The sequence below is a fragment of the Psittacula echo genome (assembly GCF_963264785.1).
Source record: "Psittacula echo genome assembly, chromosome: 10".
Classification (NCBI taxonomy): Eukaryota; Metazoa; Chordata; class Aves; order Psittaciformes; family Psittacidae; genus Psittacula; species Psittacula echo.
In genome coordinates, this window is record NC_137741.1 from 20,234,964 (window position 1) to 20,252,659 (window position 17,696).

The following is a 17,696-nucleotide window of genomic DNA, read 5'->3' on the forward strand; positions in this document are numbered from 1 at the left end:
GCACCTGTAGCCTCTTTGCACCTTATGAGCTGGAAGAATCCCAGGTTGAAAGGGACCTCAAGGATCATCTGGTCCATTTTTCTGGGCAAAGCATGACCTAGACTAGATGTCCAGCCAGACCTTAAAAGTATCCAGCATTGTGGAAGCCACCACTTACCTGGGGAGATTATTCCAAAAGCTGATTGTTCTCATTGTGAAAATTGCTCAGTGGCATCTCCGACAGCTCCACCACGAGCTCCATGGGCTTCGCAAACCCTCTCAGACAAGTTCACAGCATGGATCCGTCAGACTCTGGGGAGCTTCCCACCAACCTGCCCCAAGCTGACCGTGGCTGTGGGCAGCTGGATTGGATCCACCATCCATCTGTGCAGGCAAAGTACCACCCATGGTGTGACTGGGGATAGGGCTGGTGGGAGCCAAGCAAAAGCAGAGCCGAGCCGCGATTTTTGTACCTGTGGTGGCAGGAGCCCGGGGAGCGTGTCCGGTCGTAATTTGGGCAGAAAAGTCCAAAAACAGCCGAACGAAAACGGTAAGGTTCCACCGAGATTTGAACTCGGATCGCTGGATTCAGAGTCCAGAGTGCTAACCATTACACCATGGAACCGCTCACGCCAACACTGCCTCCGGACCGCTACTAATGCCTTCCCAGCGCCTCTGCCGCAGCCACCCCGCCCACGGGGCCGTGACCCCCGGGTGAAGGTGCTCTTTGGGGTCCGCAAGGCCACTGGAGCGTGCATGAGCCACCGGCACCCACAGCGCGGACTCTTTAAGGCCGGGGTGGGTGGGACAGCAGCCCTACCCCCTCCGTTTCCCCCCCGGAAGCAGTTTGGTGCCGGAGCCGCGTTGCCCCGGAAGCACCTGCCGGGGGGCGGGCGGAGCGCGGGGGGCGGAAGCGTTGCGGCGGCTGCAGGGAGGGTCCGGCTCCCGCTCGCAGGTCTCGGCTGCGCCGCGCTCCCCACCATGGGCACCCGCGATGACGAGTACGATTATCTCTTCAAAGGTAACGGCCGCACCGTCCCGTCCCGGTGCCAGCCGGAGGGGTCACCTTCCGGAGGGGGTCCCGGCCTTGGCGGGCGGCGGGGAGCGGCCTCCTCACGGCGCGACCTTCCCTCCGGTGTGGGTGGGGTTGAGGGCCTCTCCCGCCGCTTCAGCCGGTCCCTACCCCTGCCTGCGGGGAACGGGCCCGAGCCCGCAGGCGAGTCCCGGTTGCTGCGTGCTGAAGGCGGGGGAAGACCCTTGGCAGCCCCGCTTCGGCCTTGCCAGAGCGAGGCGGGGGCTGCGCTTTCGCGGGCATCACCGGGCGCTGATCGGGTGTTTGAGAAGCTCGGTCGCGGAGAGCCTCTGGGCCCGGGGATGTCAGATCTGGGCGGGTTTTCCTCGCCCTGATCTGCCTTGTCCAAGGGTTCTGCTTTGTGCCGGGCCGAGGCGATGCCAGCCTGCTGGGGTGGCGAGCACAGAGCGTTGGTGAGCGTTCAGAAGGACTAATTCCATCTCCAGCTATTAAACAGGGCTGTAAAGCGAGTTATGTGCTCAGCGTTGGTAGATGATGCAGCTAATTTATTAAAGTAGCTTTATTTGCTGCTTGCTGCGTCCAAGCCCTTTGCGAGGGGTGGATGTAACTGCTGTTTCACACCCAGCAATGCCGTGTCCTGTCCGGGGTGCCCAGCAGAGAGGGGCAAGAATTCCTTGTTTTCCAGGACTGATGCCCCTCCAGCCTGCATCCAGCTGGGTTAAAGTGTTAAAGGCTGCCATGCAGGTTCTTAAGGCACGCTGTGAAACGTGTATGGAACAGCTGATGTTTTGAAGTTGACTGTCCGGTTTTTGAAACCCTACTGCAAAAGCAAGCAAAGTGTTGCAAAAAAGGGTGGTTTATTGCGGTGTGGTATTATTGTATATTTGAATTTAGGACTTAGAGTATTGCTCATTACATTGCAGTCGTGAGAGACTCAGTGATTGTCATTGTGCAAACAATGGAAAACATCCATGGGTTTTTTTCTGTACTTCAACTCCTGTAATAACTTTGAGGAATTAATTGTTTCTTTTTGCCTCTTTCATCCAATTGCCATGTGGAAGGTGGCGTTATTCCTAACTATAAATCAGTCACCCGTACTGCTGTTAAAATCAAATCAGGAAGTACCAAGGGCCAAGCTTTTCAGCTTGCAGCATTGGCAAGGGCCTTGCTGACCACTAGTTTACTCACATTGAGCAATCTTATTGTAGGTACTTAGGGGTATGAGTTATCAAAACCATTGCAGCACTTTTACTGGTTCATGCTATTCTGTCAGGATGCTTATAATTAATGTTTTGGCTGTCAAGGCCTGGGAATGTTGGTGATGCAGTTTGTTGGGAGAGGTCCTAGCTTTTATTAGACCTGCTTCCTTATATAATTGGGAAATAATACAGTTGGGATTCAGTTATATAGAAGCATTCAAAGCTAGTTTAATATATTGCCTCTTCTAAAGCTTTTTCTGCCTGAAGTAGTTTATAGAAGCTTTTGGGAGCACAGGAAATGCTGTGAAAATGGTGCTGTGAAGACGAGGGATTTGGGTTTTGCAAAGCTAAAGCAGACTGCAGGAAGTTGATGCAATGTCACATCACTGGGATTAATGGGGCAGCTGAAATAACATAACTGCAGAATAATACAAATCCTGGAAACTTTTGTAACTTCCCAGAGGTTCTAACAAGCTGTCAGCACTCTGGAATGCTGTTGAAATTATTGCGAGTAGGTCTCTGAAATGAATTTCCCCTCAGACAGGCTCTGGTCAAAAAGGCGAGAGGTAGGTGAAAACTCTTGGAAAAGGAAATGAGAACTCTAGGTAATGAATAATTATTAAGCCGATGTTTGAATCTCAGACACGAGCATCATGGGGATGGAGGGGAAACATAGGCAGGATGGGCATATCCATTTTGAATGGGATATTGTAGATATAAAAGATGGAGAAGGGAATCAAAATAATATTGTGATAAATGATAAGGTGATACAACTTTATAAAAATTAAACCAGTGAGTGATAAGGGCAAATAGGAGAAAAGTCTATTGGTTGTCGTAATTTCAGTGGATATCTATAATGCTGCTTTTATTGAGCAGCGGACAAAACCAAAAGGACATAAATTCTTACAGATGTATATGCAAATACTGGAGTGGTGCATTGCCATAAATACTACAAATGGGTTTCAAAGACTGCACAAGTTTAGAGAAGAAAAATGAAGTTTAAAGAATTAAAATGGCTGTTGGGGTGTTTCAGTGTGATGGATAGAGTGGCAATTCTGAAGATACTGAGTGTTTCAAGATACAAAGGCTTGCATCTAGACAGATGCAAAGATTAACCTGTTGTTACACATAATATTTCTCAGACATCAGTTCTTGACAGTCAGACGGGGTATTGGTCTATAAGGACATTAAATCCAGTAGGACAGTTCTTCTGGGTTTATGAACTCGAAGGGACATGGCAGGTTGGTGGGACTGAGTTCAAACCCTGACTTGATTTAAAGTAATTGGGTGATATTTTCTAGTTTAGCTGTCCCTTACTACTCTTAACTTGAACTGACATGCGTCTGTTTAGGTGAGAGCTCTGGTTTTGTCCTGACAGCAGCCGTGTGTCAAAATCTGGCTGGCTGCTGGTGGGTGTAAGCTGAGCCCACCTTTGCTGCTGTATGATAAAATCACAGCTCCTGTTACAAAATACCCCTCTCCTGACTCTGTTGCCACGCTTCAGCATATGCTCAAGCCTATGCCTAGCTTGTAAAAAGACAATTCCTGGTAAATTATTCTTGTCTAGCTACATGTCTTTGTATTCTTCCATACTTTTGGGGTTTAGCTGAGAGCGGTGCCCACTGTTCTCAGCACTGCAGCTGAGGAAACACAAGACCTATGAAGTCCAGTTTGAGGAAATATAATCATAAGGATTTTACTTTATTACTTAATAAATTAAGCCTGGCCTAAATGCAGGAACTTTTTACTCTTTGATTTCTAAACTTGCAGTAGATGAGTAGTTATTATAGTAACCCTCACTTGTAGGTGTCTTGTGTTTTCTGTAGACAAAGCCTGAGAGGGTTATTATGTCTGCACCTTGACCGTCTCTCTGGACTTGGGGTCAGACTTCTCATTTCTGAATGCAGACCTGACTTGTGGTGACATTCAGATAATTGTTAGGGAAAGCTCCAGTGTCAGCTGTCTGCTTCCTACTTTGCATCATGTTAACTTCTCCAGTTTTTCCCTTTGAGATTGAGGAAATGCTTTGAAACTGAATGAACTTGTTGGTTTGGGATTTTGAAATTCTTTTAATGTGTTTTGTTTAGAGAAATTTGTGGGGAAAAGTGCTTGCAAGACACCTATTGGCTTTTACAATGGTAGCAAGCCTTTTGCTCTCACTTTTGTGCTGTAATAAACCTCTCATCTTGGCCATTTTACTGCAGAGGTGTTTGGAGGCCCAGCTTTGCGTTATGTATAGCATATATATACAGGTAACACACAACCCCTACCCAAAGTGACTTTGAGATGCTAGTTCCCTCTATGACAAGAAAAACAGGGGAGCACAGATGAGGAGGGAGATTAATGGTTTATCACCAGCTACCTACAAGGTGCAGAACCAGGGCATCTTCTTCACATTTCCTTTAAACTCCAACTGAAGTGGTCAGGAGGAGATGTTCATCAGCAGATTCTTCATGGAGATGTGTCCAGGCTTTTTGTTAATACGCCTTTTAACAGCAGAGCTCAGCACAGAGACAAGTGGGTTTAGGCATTTAATTCTCTAGCACTGATGTACTTGTTTTAAATTGGGTAATATATGACTTGTATAATAACTTTTACCAATGACAATACAAGCTAGTGACAATGGACTTCCTATTTTCAACCTGATTAGGTTGGAAATAACATATTTCAAGGGATAATTAAAGTATTTGCTGAAAGTGTCAAGTAAGTTGGAGGTTTAACAGAAATTAAAATGGGGTGAGTGAGCTGGAGTGTTGGTGAAAAATTAATCATCCTTTCTTGACGTAGTTATCAATGGCTTTTCAGGGAAGTTAGGAAATTGAGTTCTTATTTTGATCTTCTACAGAAATAAAACTGGAATTACAGAAGGAAATTCATACAGTAGCGTGGACTCTTCATACACTTACTCTTCTATTTCTCTCCGTCAAATCCTTGTCTTAAACCTTTGGGATGGTGAATGCTATAGATAGTCAAATGCATCAACCTAAAGAACATGGGCCAGTTCAATACTTGCAAACATCACTAAACCAATAAGAATTACCTGCCTGGTAAGTAGTCTCTTGGGGCAGGGAGATCACTTCTGTGACTTTCAGGATGTGCCAGTGCAAATCTCTGCAAAGCTTTCTAAGGTGCTGCTCCTGTAAGGGAGGTGCTGGTCCAAAGCAGGTTACTGATGGAAGCTTTCAAGGCTGGGTCTTGTGGTTGAACTTGCTTAAATATTTCCTTCGGAGCTTCTTCCTCTGCTGATGTAGTGAAGGATTTTGCTGACGATGGTATAGGAGAAGGAAGGTTGGAGCACGGCCCTGGAAGGGCTGTGTGCTGATGAGGACTGCAATCCTCCAAATGAGGTCGGGTTCAGGATGTAAAGCTTTCTGCCTGGGGACTTACAGGAGTTTGGTAAAGTAGACATTTGCCAACTTAAAGCTAGAACAGTTAGGTCTGATCACAGGGAGACTGAGCCATCAAGGTGATATGGTCAGGAAATGGTAATTCCAGATCCAGGTATACCTAGTAGAGATGCAAATATGAAAATCGCTGTATACATTACACTTAGACTGATGTGTGCAGTTCTTCTCACTGTGTGAAAAAGAAACTGAAAAACTTGTAGGGTAAATGTTTTGGGAAATGAACAGTCTGTTTATAAGGAATCATTTGAGAAGTTGTCTTATTTAGCTCCTAGAACAAAGCGCAGAGATGTGGTTGCTTTCTGTAAATACCCCAGCATAAACACCGTAGGGAGAAGAAACTAATCAGCTAATGGACAATGCTGGCACATGAACACTGCCATGAGCTGACCGCTAATTTCTGCTGAAAATTAGGAGGCAATTTCTAACCATTAGGAGTGAGTTTCTGGAAGAAAAGCCCAATAAAAGTGTGTGTGCAGGAACAATTAGCTTTAACCTGGAACTAGATAACATCATTTCCCTCCCAGAAACTGACTGCCTGGGATAGTTAGGCTGGGACTCAGTCATCCAAGATAATTTCTACTGTGTTTCTATGCTAAGAATATAATGCATGGGAATACTGGATAGTATAATTTATCAAAATGAAGTGGTTTGATAAGGAAAGCAGGATTAAAATTAATAATACAGTCTGAGTGATTGTTAAAGCTGCGATACTTGCTCAGACTGGCAGGAGACTTGGGTACCTGCTGACATTGCAAACTGTTCTTGTCCCTCTTCAAGAGGAACTGCAGTGGCCCAATTAAGTAGAGGAAATAGCTGACACCAAAGAGGAAAGTCTAATACTTTCCCCTTTTAATTGGGAACATATTAATCTGGTGCTGGAAACCACTGAGAACATAAGCAGCATGGGATTCAGACAAGGTAAGGAAAAGAGAGGAATTAAAATAATCTATTGTTAAATATGAAATATGCACTGAACAACAAAAATATGTTTGAGGGGAATACTTAACAGGTATATGATGCTTCCTGTTGGGAAAAGGAGATTATGTATGTAGGTTGCTTTTCTTGTTCAGAGAAGTTTCTGGCTGCTGTCAAAACTAATGCTGGTGATAGCAGGACTGAGGTATGCAAAGGGAGTTGATAACTTTTGCCTCTAAGGAACTTGTTGTTTGTAACACCTCGCAGTGAATATAAATATGATGTTGCCTAAACCTGCCAGAATAGTCTTGGAGAACTTACTTGTCAAGGAAAGAGGAAAGCAGTGGCAGTTTGCCAGGTGGGGATGATGCAGTTAGATGCCTTGTCCCTGCACTAAGTTTATTACTGTTCAGCATCTTATGTGCCAGCAAAGCTGTTCAGCTGTGTGAGGGCAGCCGACACCGAACAGTGCTGACCTGTCATGTAGGACAGCAGAATCCTATTTGCCTTCAGCATATCTGCTTGCCACCTACCTGCACTTGTGATCTTCATAAACAGAAGTGGTTAGCAAAGCCACTCGGGGCTTTATGCAACCTCTGTATCTTGGCCGGCTGCATGCTGAGTCAGCTGGCAGAGGAAGCCGGGAAGATCTTTATTGTGATGAAGTGTTCTCCACAAGGCCATGTTTGAAGCGAGCATTTGCTGCAATTTTCATTTTAGAGAGGGTGTTTAAAAGGTGCTGCTCTGCCCTTGCAGCCAGAGAACAGCCCATTTGCCAGAATTGGTCTGCATTATTTAAATAGAAGATGCTGTTTGAGGGCTGCTCTGTGGCACAGCAGCAGATGGGAGTATTTGCACTGCTAGACTAAAGCTCTGTGTGGAGGTTTCTCAGGTGATTGAGGCACTCATTTCTCTGTTGTACCACACAATCTGTAACACTGTGTTGCAGTGACTTAACTGCTAAATGATGGGTGTTACACAGCAAGTATTCCTGTTGGTTTTTTCCAAACCTAGCATAGCCACAACGTTTTTTTCTGTCACCTGAGTGAGCACTTGTTTGCTTGGACTGGTGTTGATTCACTGCTGAATTTAAGTTATCAGCCTTCCTTCTCAAGGATTTTACTTGTCCTTTTATTACCTTCCATTACTGGTTTGCTACCTTATCTTTAAGGGCATGAGATCATCCCAAGAGGCTCCTCCTGGTGTGACTCAGGGTTGTGAATGTGTTTCATCCAGTGGCCTGCATCTTGGTAGTTACACTTAAACTTGCACCTTTCAACTCCACATTACAGGATATTGCAGCGAGCCCTCGTGATGCTTCTCTTCCTTGCAGGAGCTGGACTTTAAACCTTCTGTGAGTCTCTTGTCAAGCATAGCTGAATCCTTCCAATTAGTTTGATTGGCAGTGGTGCTGTGATGAGTCAAACTGAAGTGGATGTGGATGGTGGCTCTAATTCTGAGGCCCAGCAATACGCTGGCAGCATTTTAGAGCAGTTTCAGGCAGGCCTGGAGCAGCCAGGAGTTGCAGCAGCAGTGATGGACTGCAGAAGGGTAGAGCGCTGTGGCCGAGTTAACACTTTAACGTGGCCATCAGAGTGATGGTGATCTTGTGATTTTATGGGCTTGGTTGTTTTTTTCTATTTGCAAGCTTTTCTGCCCCAGTGGGGAACCTCTCTTCTGCAAAGGTGTGAAGAGTGTTAAAATGAAGGCAGAGGCTGCTGCTTGCCCTGTGTTTTGGGCGTCTTCAGCAAAACAGATTTCAGTTGTGTGGTGTGGAGTTGTTTTGTCTTTTAATTCTAGTGTTAAGATGTGAAATTCAAACAGTCCCTGACTTTTGCAGTGACAGCCATGTATGTTCTTCCTGGAGGAGGAACGTTCTTCCATGCTGGGCAAAGGAGACTGAAATGTCACAAAGTCAAATCTAATGTCTGTTCAAAATGCTGGTGAATGTGGCAGCTCTGGTTCTCTAGAAATACCAAGACTTGGACAGTAGATCCATGACAAGGGTGCTGGTTTTGCCATTATTTTCCTTCATGTTTCATTCAGGAAAATAAATGTTTATTGCAGGTGATTGTCAATGGCTTACCTACATCTGGAATCTGATTCTTATGCCATTTTTGTCTTGTAGTTGTACTTATTGGAGACTCTGGAGTAGGCAAGAGTAACCTTCTGTCTCGATTCACTCGCAATGAGTTTAACTTGGAAAGCAAAAGCACCATTGGAGTAGAGTTTGCAACAAGAAGCATTCAAGTTGATGGGAAGACAATAAAGGCTCAGATATGGGACACAGCAGGACAGGAGCGATACCGAGCGATCACATCAGCGTAAGTGACACCTTGTGTGGCTGAAGAGAAGCTTTTGCTGAGGAGGGTGATTTTTGGCCTTTCTGATTCTTCAAACTGCAGGCAGGGGGTGTTTGTGTTTTATCGTGTGATACTCACAACCTATGGTGGAAGGAAGGTTAAATATTATAAGGATCATAAACTTGATATAGTGTGTCCCTGCACAAACTGATTTATTTCTCAGTGCTCTCGTGATTTGTAACGGGAAGCATTTCAAGCCTCGAATGTAAGAGCTTTGAAGGACTCATTTCAATGCAAGCAGTTGATAAGGTGATATCAATGTTCACCAAGGTTTTATCAGTGGTAACCTAAGACCAGAAACTCTCCTGTAGCAGCGAGGAAAGACTGCTCACTTTGTGTGCTTCTTTGACTGGAAAAAACCAGCATAGCAAAAGCTGGATTTAGGTAAAGCTGGAGGTAGTTGTGGGGTGGGAGAATACAGCATGTTTCTTTTTGAATGATTTACTGTGCCTCTCTCTGGTCTGAAAGGAGACCAGCCATGGCCTTTTGTAAAGGGAATAGATCACATTGACATTTTTATGATCCAGTGAGTCATTCTGAAGTCTCTCTTGCTATGGGCTGTGCCCGTACTGCACCCACAGCAATGGGTGGGGAGACTCCTCAGGAGTGGATCAGAGGTTAAAGGTGATAGTAGCTCCCTACAGATTCTAGAGCTTCATTTTGGGATGCAGGGTTCTCCTCACAAACGTGTGGTTTGGCTTGCCCTCAGACTGTGAGCTCTCCTGGCCGCACTGGTGGTACTGTGGCATATCCCCACTTGGAATGTTCTGCTTCACTGTTTCAAGTCCCACATAGCCTGCACCTGGATATTTTTTTGTATAGCTGTCTTAGTAATAGCTATTTTCCATTGTTGCACAGTAACTTGTCTAACTTGTCACTCTTAATCATGATGTTTCTTGCCGGTTCTCTAACACATCTCTTCTCCCACAGGTACTATCGTGGAGCTGTAGGGGCATTATTGGTGTATGACATTGCCAAGCACCTCACCTACGAGAATGTAGAGCGATGGTTGAAAGAGCTGAGGGACCATGCTGACAGCAATATTGTAATCATGCTTGTGGGAAACAAGAGTGACCTGCGCCACCTGAGAGCAGTGCCTACAGACGAGGCCAGAGCTTTTGCAGGTTGGTGAACTCAAAGTAATTTCCTACTGCAAACTGTCTGGGAATCTTAGATATGCCAGCGTGCTGGTAGGGGGAGGAAGTGCTGCTGGTGATGTTCTTCAGTGTCACATGCCAGGGTTTGCCTCTTTAATTCAGTCAAAAAAGAAGCCTTGTAAAACATCCATGCTGATGTGGTTACAAGAATCAGCCAGAGGCACTTAAAGATTTTAAAACATCCCTGTAAAGAAAGGATCCCTGCCTGCAGGTGGAGGATTGTCATTCCCCCATAGGGCTATCAATGTTAAATAGCTGCCATCAGGTACTAGCAGGTGGGAGGTGCAGAAACTTGATGAGGTTAAAGGAAATCCAGGAATCTTCCTTACTTAATTCTTGAAGTTGCAACAAACTCTCAGTGATGCAGAAAGATGTGCCTCAGAGTAACACGGCACTGGGCTGATATGTTGATGTTGGATGGTGTTGCTTTCAGAGCTTGTAAGGGGGAAAACCCCACAACTTCTTATACACTATGAATGTAATCTGGTACAGAGGTTCTTCAGATGGGAAACAGATGTGTGATGTACCCCTCTATAATTATAGTGTTTCTGTCCACACAGAGAAGAATGGTTTGTCATTTATTGAGACGTCTGCTTTAGACTCTACAAATGTGGAAGCAGCTTTCCAGACTATTCTGACAGGTGAGTCATCTCCTGCCTTGTGTTTCAAAGGGGAAGGGCAGAATGCTGCTCAGATATGATGCAAACAGGCAGTTCTTTGCCTATGAAGTGTTTAAAATTTTGCTAATCGTTCTTCACAGCCATAGGATTTGAAGTCCAGTTTGGAGTCACAATTAAAAGGCCAGCCTTGAACTCAGGAATGAATCCTTGTTGACTTTGATCTGCCCCAGGTTTCTAGTCAGCCTCAGCCTAGCTTACCTTTCAGTTTCCCATTTGTGTATGGTAAGGGAGTGCCCACAGGAGGGAATTGTCTCATGCAAGCAAAACACCCATTGTTTATCAGAGGATAAGCCAGTCTAGTTTGTTTCCACCTTTAATGGTGGTCATAGAATCTGGCAAGGGAAAAGGGATGAGGGAGTAGAGATCTTCCCTTTGAACAATACTGCTAGTGGTAGTATGAGACATAGTGACTCCTGAGCTGCAGGGTAGTTGCTGTCATTTCATTAGTAGTCCTGGCTGGACTTTTGGCCTCTGTAACATGTGATAGCAGGGAGTGCTGTGTCTTTTATGCTTTGTGGATAAAAGTACTTCCTTTCTGTTTAAACCCTTAAACAGAACCTTAAACCCTTTTCTTAAGAACACACCAAAAAGGACTTTTTAGCCATACTGGATCATGCAGGTCACGAGACAGCTAGGAAGTTATTTACTTAACAAAAGTATAAATTATCTAGCATTTCCTGAAATGCTTTATGAACACTCTAACAGCGAAGAGAGTTGTTAGGCTGCTGGAGTATTATCTGCCTGTGTGCATCTCTTTCTTGTGTTATCTTAGTTGTAAGAGGCTTCTGCTAGGTTCTGGTTCTACTTTGGTTTTTACAGTGGGTTCCTAAGCAGTAGTGCTCCTGTCCATACACTGGCAAAAAAGTGTATATTAGATGAATAAACAGTGTGTAGGGGTGTTTGCCATCTTGCTGCTTCATTCCGTGCTGGGACTAGAACTAGAACTTGAGTTGGTTTCCTCTTTAGCTGAACCATGTGGTTCCCTTTTAATTTCAGTGTTGTCATTTGGTTGTAATTCAACATTGCACAAATTTACAAAGGAAAAAAGGAGAAGTTATGGTGGCTTACACATTTACTCCCTGTATGACTTAACTGCTAATGCCATCAGAGGGTGGATGGCTAAGGAGTGGCTCAATGTGATGGTATCTGGGACGCCTGTTGCATTTCCTGCTTTCTTCACTCACCTAAAGTCAGTCCTATCAAAAATGCTTGTGAATTTGAGCATAGGTTTGTTGGTTTTTTTCAGGACAAAAGGCATTTTTGTTGCTTATATGTAACTGCTAAAACCTGAAACTTCTTCCTTTATGCATGTGCCCTTGGCTGCCCCTCTCCTCTCATTAGCACCTAGACTGAGCTTTGAGGTCAGATTCTGGCTAAAAGTGCTGTATGTAATGTAGAACAGCCTTGCTGCTTGCTCTTAAAGTTTTCAGAGTGGATCAGAGCTCTCGGATGAAGGTTCGTGAATTAACTTTCATACTCGTTCAGCACCAGCACTAATAAAACAGAACTGGAAATGTATCAGACATTATTTATCGCCTCCTAAGGCAGCTGGCAGGCTGTCCTAGTCCATATGTGCTGGTCACCTAATTGCCCCATCCCCTCTTGGGCTGTTCTCTAACAGTGATGCTGAAGAGGCAGAAAGTTTCCTGCACGCCCAGGGCTGTGTGTTACTTCCATAAAGCTGTGTGACGCTCAGGTGATACGCTGTTGTTGCCATGGGGAAGCAGTTCACCTCTTGGGCACAGGCTCAGCTGTTCCTTTATCTCTCCTCCCATGCATCCAATAGTACCTTTTATTCAGAAATTATTTTTGATTCTAATTTGCAGATTATATGGGGTTTTTTTCCTGGTTTAGTTTTTCTGTAAGGGAGAGCAGTCTGCAGTGGGAGATCAAGCCATTAAAACTTGCCCTTGGTGGACTCTGACAGATTGTTGAGGCTGTTGGAGTTCCACAAACGTCAGTGTTCCCTGTGTGTTGCCGTGATGGTATTTTGGGTAAAGAGCTCTTGGGCATGTGGACAGGCTTCTTGTTCAGGAGGGGCTGGCTGAACTGTGCTGGAAGAAATACTTCTGCTGATTAGTGGGCATGTGGCTCGCTCCAGACAGGAGCTCCTGTTTCAGGGCGATAAAGACGAAATAAATAATGCATTAGCAGCAGGTTGGCTCCATCTTGGCTGTGACTGGCATGTTAAGGACAAATGTTCTGCCAGTAAATTTCTTGATAACACTTCACAGCTGGCTTTCTTCTGTTAATGATTTGCTTTGAAGGAAAGAGGGGAGCAGTCATCTGAGGAATGTGGTTTTCTTCGGAGTGACCCTGTGGAATCCTGGATAGCCTGTATTTGGCAAGGCTGCCTCCAAGCATAGTGCCTGCGGGTGGAATGCTTGCTGTCCTTTGAAGAAGGAAGTCAGTAAAGCCATCAGGCTTTGCCACAGGCTGCACAGAGGTGGATGACAGAAGGGGCAGGGCATGCTGCTGCACCAGCTCTGCTAGTGTTTGCAGTGCTGGGAACTGCACTGCAGAGGTATCCCAGGCTGCTCCTAATGCCCTGCACACAGCTCTCTGTGTCTCTCATGAGCAGGGTGTTGTAACTAAGGTCTGTAGCAAAGCGTCTTTCTTCTGCAGCCCTACTGAAGCTGGTCTGGTTGGGTCAGTGTTGGAAACTTGCAGGAGTAGTTCCCTTAGAGGTTTACTGTGGTCTGTGTTAGGCTTATCCACACCTATGTTCTCAGACTAAACCTCTGAATAGATGGCTTTGGGCATGGGAAATAGGAATCCCTTCTAGTTAGCACAGCTTAAGTACGTGATCTGCTGCTGTTATAGGTGGAAGAATGGGGAGAAAGCTTTTCTTTCCTCTCCCTGTACTATAGAGGACTTTTAGAGGGGGGTATGTCTTGCATCCAGTGGGCTTCCTGTACTGCTGTGGGACAAGAACCTCCAGATGAAGGTTTGGGGACCTTTTCCTTCTGTGACTTAGAGTAATGGTCCCTATCCAGATTCTCCTGTTGCAAGATGTCTAGACTTCAAGGGCTGATTGCTGTGCACACAAAGCTGCTTTGTATCGTCTGGCAAATAGGAGAGACTGGTATTATAATCCCAGGCACTCCGAGCATTCACAGCAGGATAAAGCATCCTTAAAGTAAACTGGAGTCTGCCTCTGTTCCCTGCCTGGCTCTGTGCTGTCTCTGTTCCAGTGCTGCATTGTGCTGCTGTTTCATCTGTAAGGAATCCCATCTCCAAGGAGACAACATCACAGAGCATTAACATCAAAAAATCTAGGGATTTCCTCTTTGTTACCTGGAAATGAATGAAATGCTAGCGCAGGCTGAGCAGACAAGGGCTGGACAAGCTCCTCCTAGGCAGCAGTGTCACTTTTTCCCAACCCTCTTTCAGTGCAAGGCCTGTCTCACACAGTTACCAATTATGCAGTGATGCATTCTGCTGAATGTGCTCTTAATAAGGTCTCATTCAGTTACTGAGCAGAGCATAAAGTGTAGTGTCTTCATTAAAAAGCACAAGTCTTCATTAGCCTGGCATCCCTCTGTACAGACTGGTTTCAGTGTAGGCTTTGCTGCTGGGCATTTTGCCTCAGCAAGCGGAGGTTTGAGCTGTTCCCACCTCCCCTTTCACACCATCACAGCTGTGTGTGGTGAAAGAGTGTGCAGCTGATGCAGGGAAAGGCAGGTTTTAGCCATTAAGGCTTTCATCTGTGTGGCTGCACACAGGGTTGTGCTGCAGAGGAGGGAGAAGCAACACCGAGCAGCAAACTGGGGGCTGCTGCAAGCTGATGGAAGCAGCATGGCTGTGAAATGTCCCTGCAGGACAGTTGGGGACACTGGGGAAGTGAAGATCATGGGGGTAGTTCCCAGAGTTGGAAGGGACAGACCCTTTATCAGCAGAGAAATCAGCACTGTTAAGATTGTTTTTGAGGCTTCAGGGTTGTTTGCTGCAGGTCTTTGCTGTCAGGTGAGGGTGTTACACAGAGTTGTAAGTCCTTGCTTTACAGGAGTGGAGGAAGTGTGTGACAGCTTCTGTTAGGGACTAGTATGAGCTCGTTCAGGAAGTTTAGATTGGATCTAAGGAAGAAATTCTTTACTGTGAGGGTGGTGAGGCACTGGAATGGGTTGCCCAGGGAGGTTGTGAATACTCCATCCCTGGCAGTGTTCAAGGCCAGGTTGGACAGAGCCTTGGGTGCCATGGTTTAGTGTGAGGTGTCCCTGCCCATGGCAGGGGGGTTGGAACTGGATGATCTTAAGGTCCTTTCCAACCCGAACTGTTCTATGATTCTATGATTATAAGTTCTCTGGAAAACGGAGAATTGTTGCTGCTGTAAGTACTACTTGGAAGTTTCCAGTAACAAAAGTGTCGAGCCTTCTCCTGATGAGTAGGAACAGGCAGATTCTACACCTGGAGCTAAACTGGGCGTCAGCCTTGAGCTGGGGCAGGGGGGGCAGGGAAACTTGTCCTGAAGAATGCAGAGCAGATCTCTTTGGCTGTGCTCCTCCCACCCCTGCACACAGGCACTCTGCTCAGCTCAGGACCAAGCTGATCTTTATCTGTGGGATTCCCACATGGGCTTGCAGGTGGCTTTAAAGACCTGATTTCATTGGATTCACTTCACCTGTGGAGTTGTTTGTGTCTAAGGCTGTTGGAGAGAAGAGTAAACTTAAAAGGGGTGAAACCAGAAAAGCCTTTTATGTGCGCAGGGCTTGTCTGGTTGCCTCAGTGACTTGATCTGTAACTGAATGTGTGTGTCAAACCCATTTTTCTGGCCTGTTTATCCCTGTCTGAGTCTGAGCTGTCAGCTGGGAGGCCCAACAAGCAGATTCTAAGTGACACTTGCAGAGGTTAATGTTATTTGTACAGCCCATAGATACAGCAGAGTACCAGAGAGATGTGTTTTGCCACGTGTGCAGCCCTGTTCTTACTCTTCCTGGGGAGCTCTTGGCCTCTGTTTGTTGGCAGCTTAAATCAGTGCAGGCTGATTGTGTCAAAGGCAAGGTTTTCAAGCCTTGTTTGTCAGGGACTCTTTCTAGCTCCTCAGTGCCATCTCTTCTCCTTGTAAAAGTAAGCACTCAGCTGTGTGATCAGCCCTTGGCAGCAAGGAGGATCTCTGCACCAGGTTGCTCAACTTCCACTACTGAAATGTCAGAATGTGCACTAAGCAGCAGCTCATCAAAATTCTGAGCGAAAACAACTCTTAAATGACAAATTTCTGGTGGAAAAGATGTGTTTTGGTGTGGAGTCCAGCGGGGTGTGTGTTTGGGCAGTCATTATCCAGTTGATAAGAGACTTCAGACCTCCAAAAGCACTTGGACCTTTGCTTTGTTTTGCCAGAGTTGTTTGTGCTCTGTGCTCTTCCCTGCTCTGCAGCAGTGAAGTGCTGACACCCTTGTCTTCTGCAGCCTGGGCTTATCTGAAAGCTGTGACACTGAGCTGGAGCGTGCAGACAGGGAGCAGGCATCGACTCCAACTGTGGGGTTTTGCTGCGGGCACTGCTGATGTGCTGGCTGCCAGCTCCCCTGTCTGGTGTGCCAAGAACCAGATGTGATGCTGTCATTTCGAGGCTGTCTTTTTGCTGAATCTGAGTCACTTTCAATCTCTTCTGTTAAACTGAGGCTCGGCAAGCTTTTATTTTTTTAAACTGTAGTGGTTTTAAAACTCAAATTTGCAAGTGAGTTCCCTGTGCTCTATTTTTGGTATCCTTTATTTCCTTTCCGGGGGTGAAGTGCTACGCACGCCGTACTCTTTCTTCTGTGCAGCTGAAATAAGTGCTGTGGTAGCTGCTCCGAGTTTCTGTTCAGCATAACAAATCCCAGGAAACAGGGCAAGGCTTTCAGTGCAGGTGTGCAGCGTTCCCCATGTGGCAGTGGGCTGGGGAAGGCGCAGGAGTTTTACCCATGCTCCCTGATTTATGCTGGAATTTCTTCATCTGGAACCCATGTTTCTTCTCCATAGTTTTGAAGTTCAGCTACACTAACGTGAGTGTGTGTGCTGCTGGAGGGGCTGAGTCTCATCTTTTGGGCTCCAGTCTGAACACTTAAAGCTGCTTGGATGACAGGGGAGGTATTGTACGTGATAGGCATGCTGAGAGAGAAGAAACTGCCCTTGCAGTCCTAGCGGGGAGAGAAATTACGAGTGGTTCTATTTAATCCTGCTGTTTATGGATACATCAGCAAATGTGGCTGCTGTCCTCAGAGCCTTAAGAGCCATCAGGAGGAATTGCTGGGGCACAGGTTCTGGTTCGTAGCAAAGAAGTTTGTGAATTCTGGCTCTTATCAAAAGGGAATTACAGCAGTTATTGAAAAACTCAGTTCTTTTGCAAAAATACATTTTCTGGACATAGAAAGCATCACAATTGAGCTTCCTGTGACAGCTTCCGTGCGTTACCTGTATAGTGCCAAAACTGTAGGAAACCTGTCTACATTCTCTGTCTGCTTCCCCCCTGAGCTGACTTCCTGCTGGTGTGTGTGCAGTGACTGGCTCTTTCTCATCTTCCAGAGATCTATCGTATCGTGTCCCAGAAGCAAATGTCGGACAGACGTGAGAACGACATGTCTCCAAGCAACAACGTGGTTCCCATTCACGTCCCTCCAACCACCGAAAACAAACCAAAGATGCAGTGCTGTCAGAATATATAGAATCGCTGGTTCTTTCCTAAAAGGCTGTGTATATTCCCCAGGTCCAAGATTTAAATATATTTGTAATTCTTGTGGTTACTTTCCTGTGTTTAGTTACTGCTTATTCCTTCTCCATTTCTCCATGTCTTAAACACTCCGATTTCAGTGTTTATAAATCTTTTACTTCTATGTGGCTGCAGTATTTTCCCAACACCGACTTGTCGGTTTTGGGTCAGTGAATTGTTTGGAGCTGAGCTGATCTCTTTCCACCATGATGCCCGCTAGTCAGAGCACAGGCACCTTTAGTGAGCATTAGAAGATGTTATTCTGCTCCTCACAAAGC

The 17,696-nt window shown here is 45.8% G+C and overlaps 1 protein-coding gene across 1 annotated transcript; it reads left to right on the top strand.

Annotated features, from left to right (window-relative positions):
* Positions 1-874: 874 nt before the first annotated feature.
* RAB11A (RAB11A, member RAS oncogene family) lies at positions 875-17,452 on the top strand. Its single transcript, XM_080626349.1, has 5 exons — positions 875-1,000; positions 8,662-8,857; positions 9,827-10,020; positions 10,614-10,694; positions 17,235-17,452. The coding sequence occupies exons 1-5, from the start codon at positions 961-963 to the stop codon at positions 17,372-17,374; spliced, it is 651 nt and encodes a 216-aa protein (XP_080482475.1). The 5' UTR covers positions 875-960; the 3' UTR covers positions 17,375-17,452.
* The last annotated feature ends 244 nt before the right edge of the window (positions 17,453-17,696 follow it).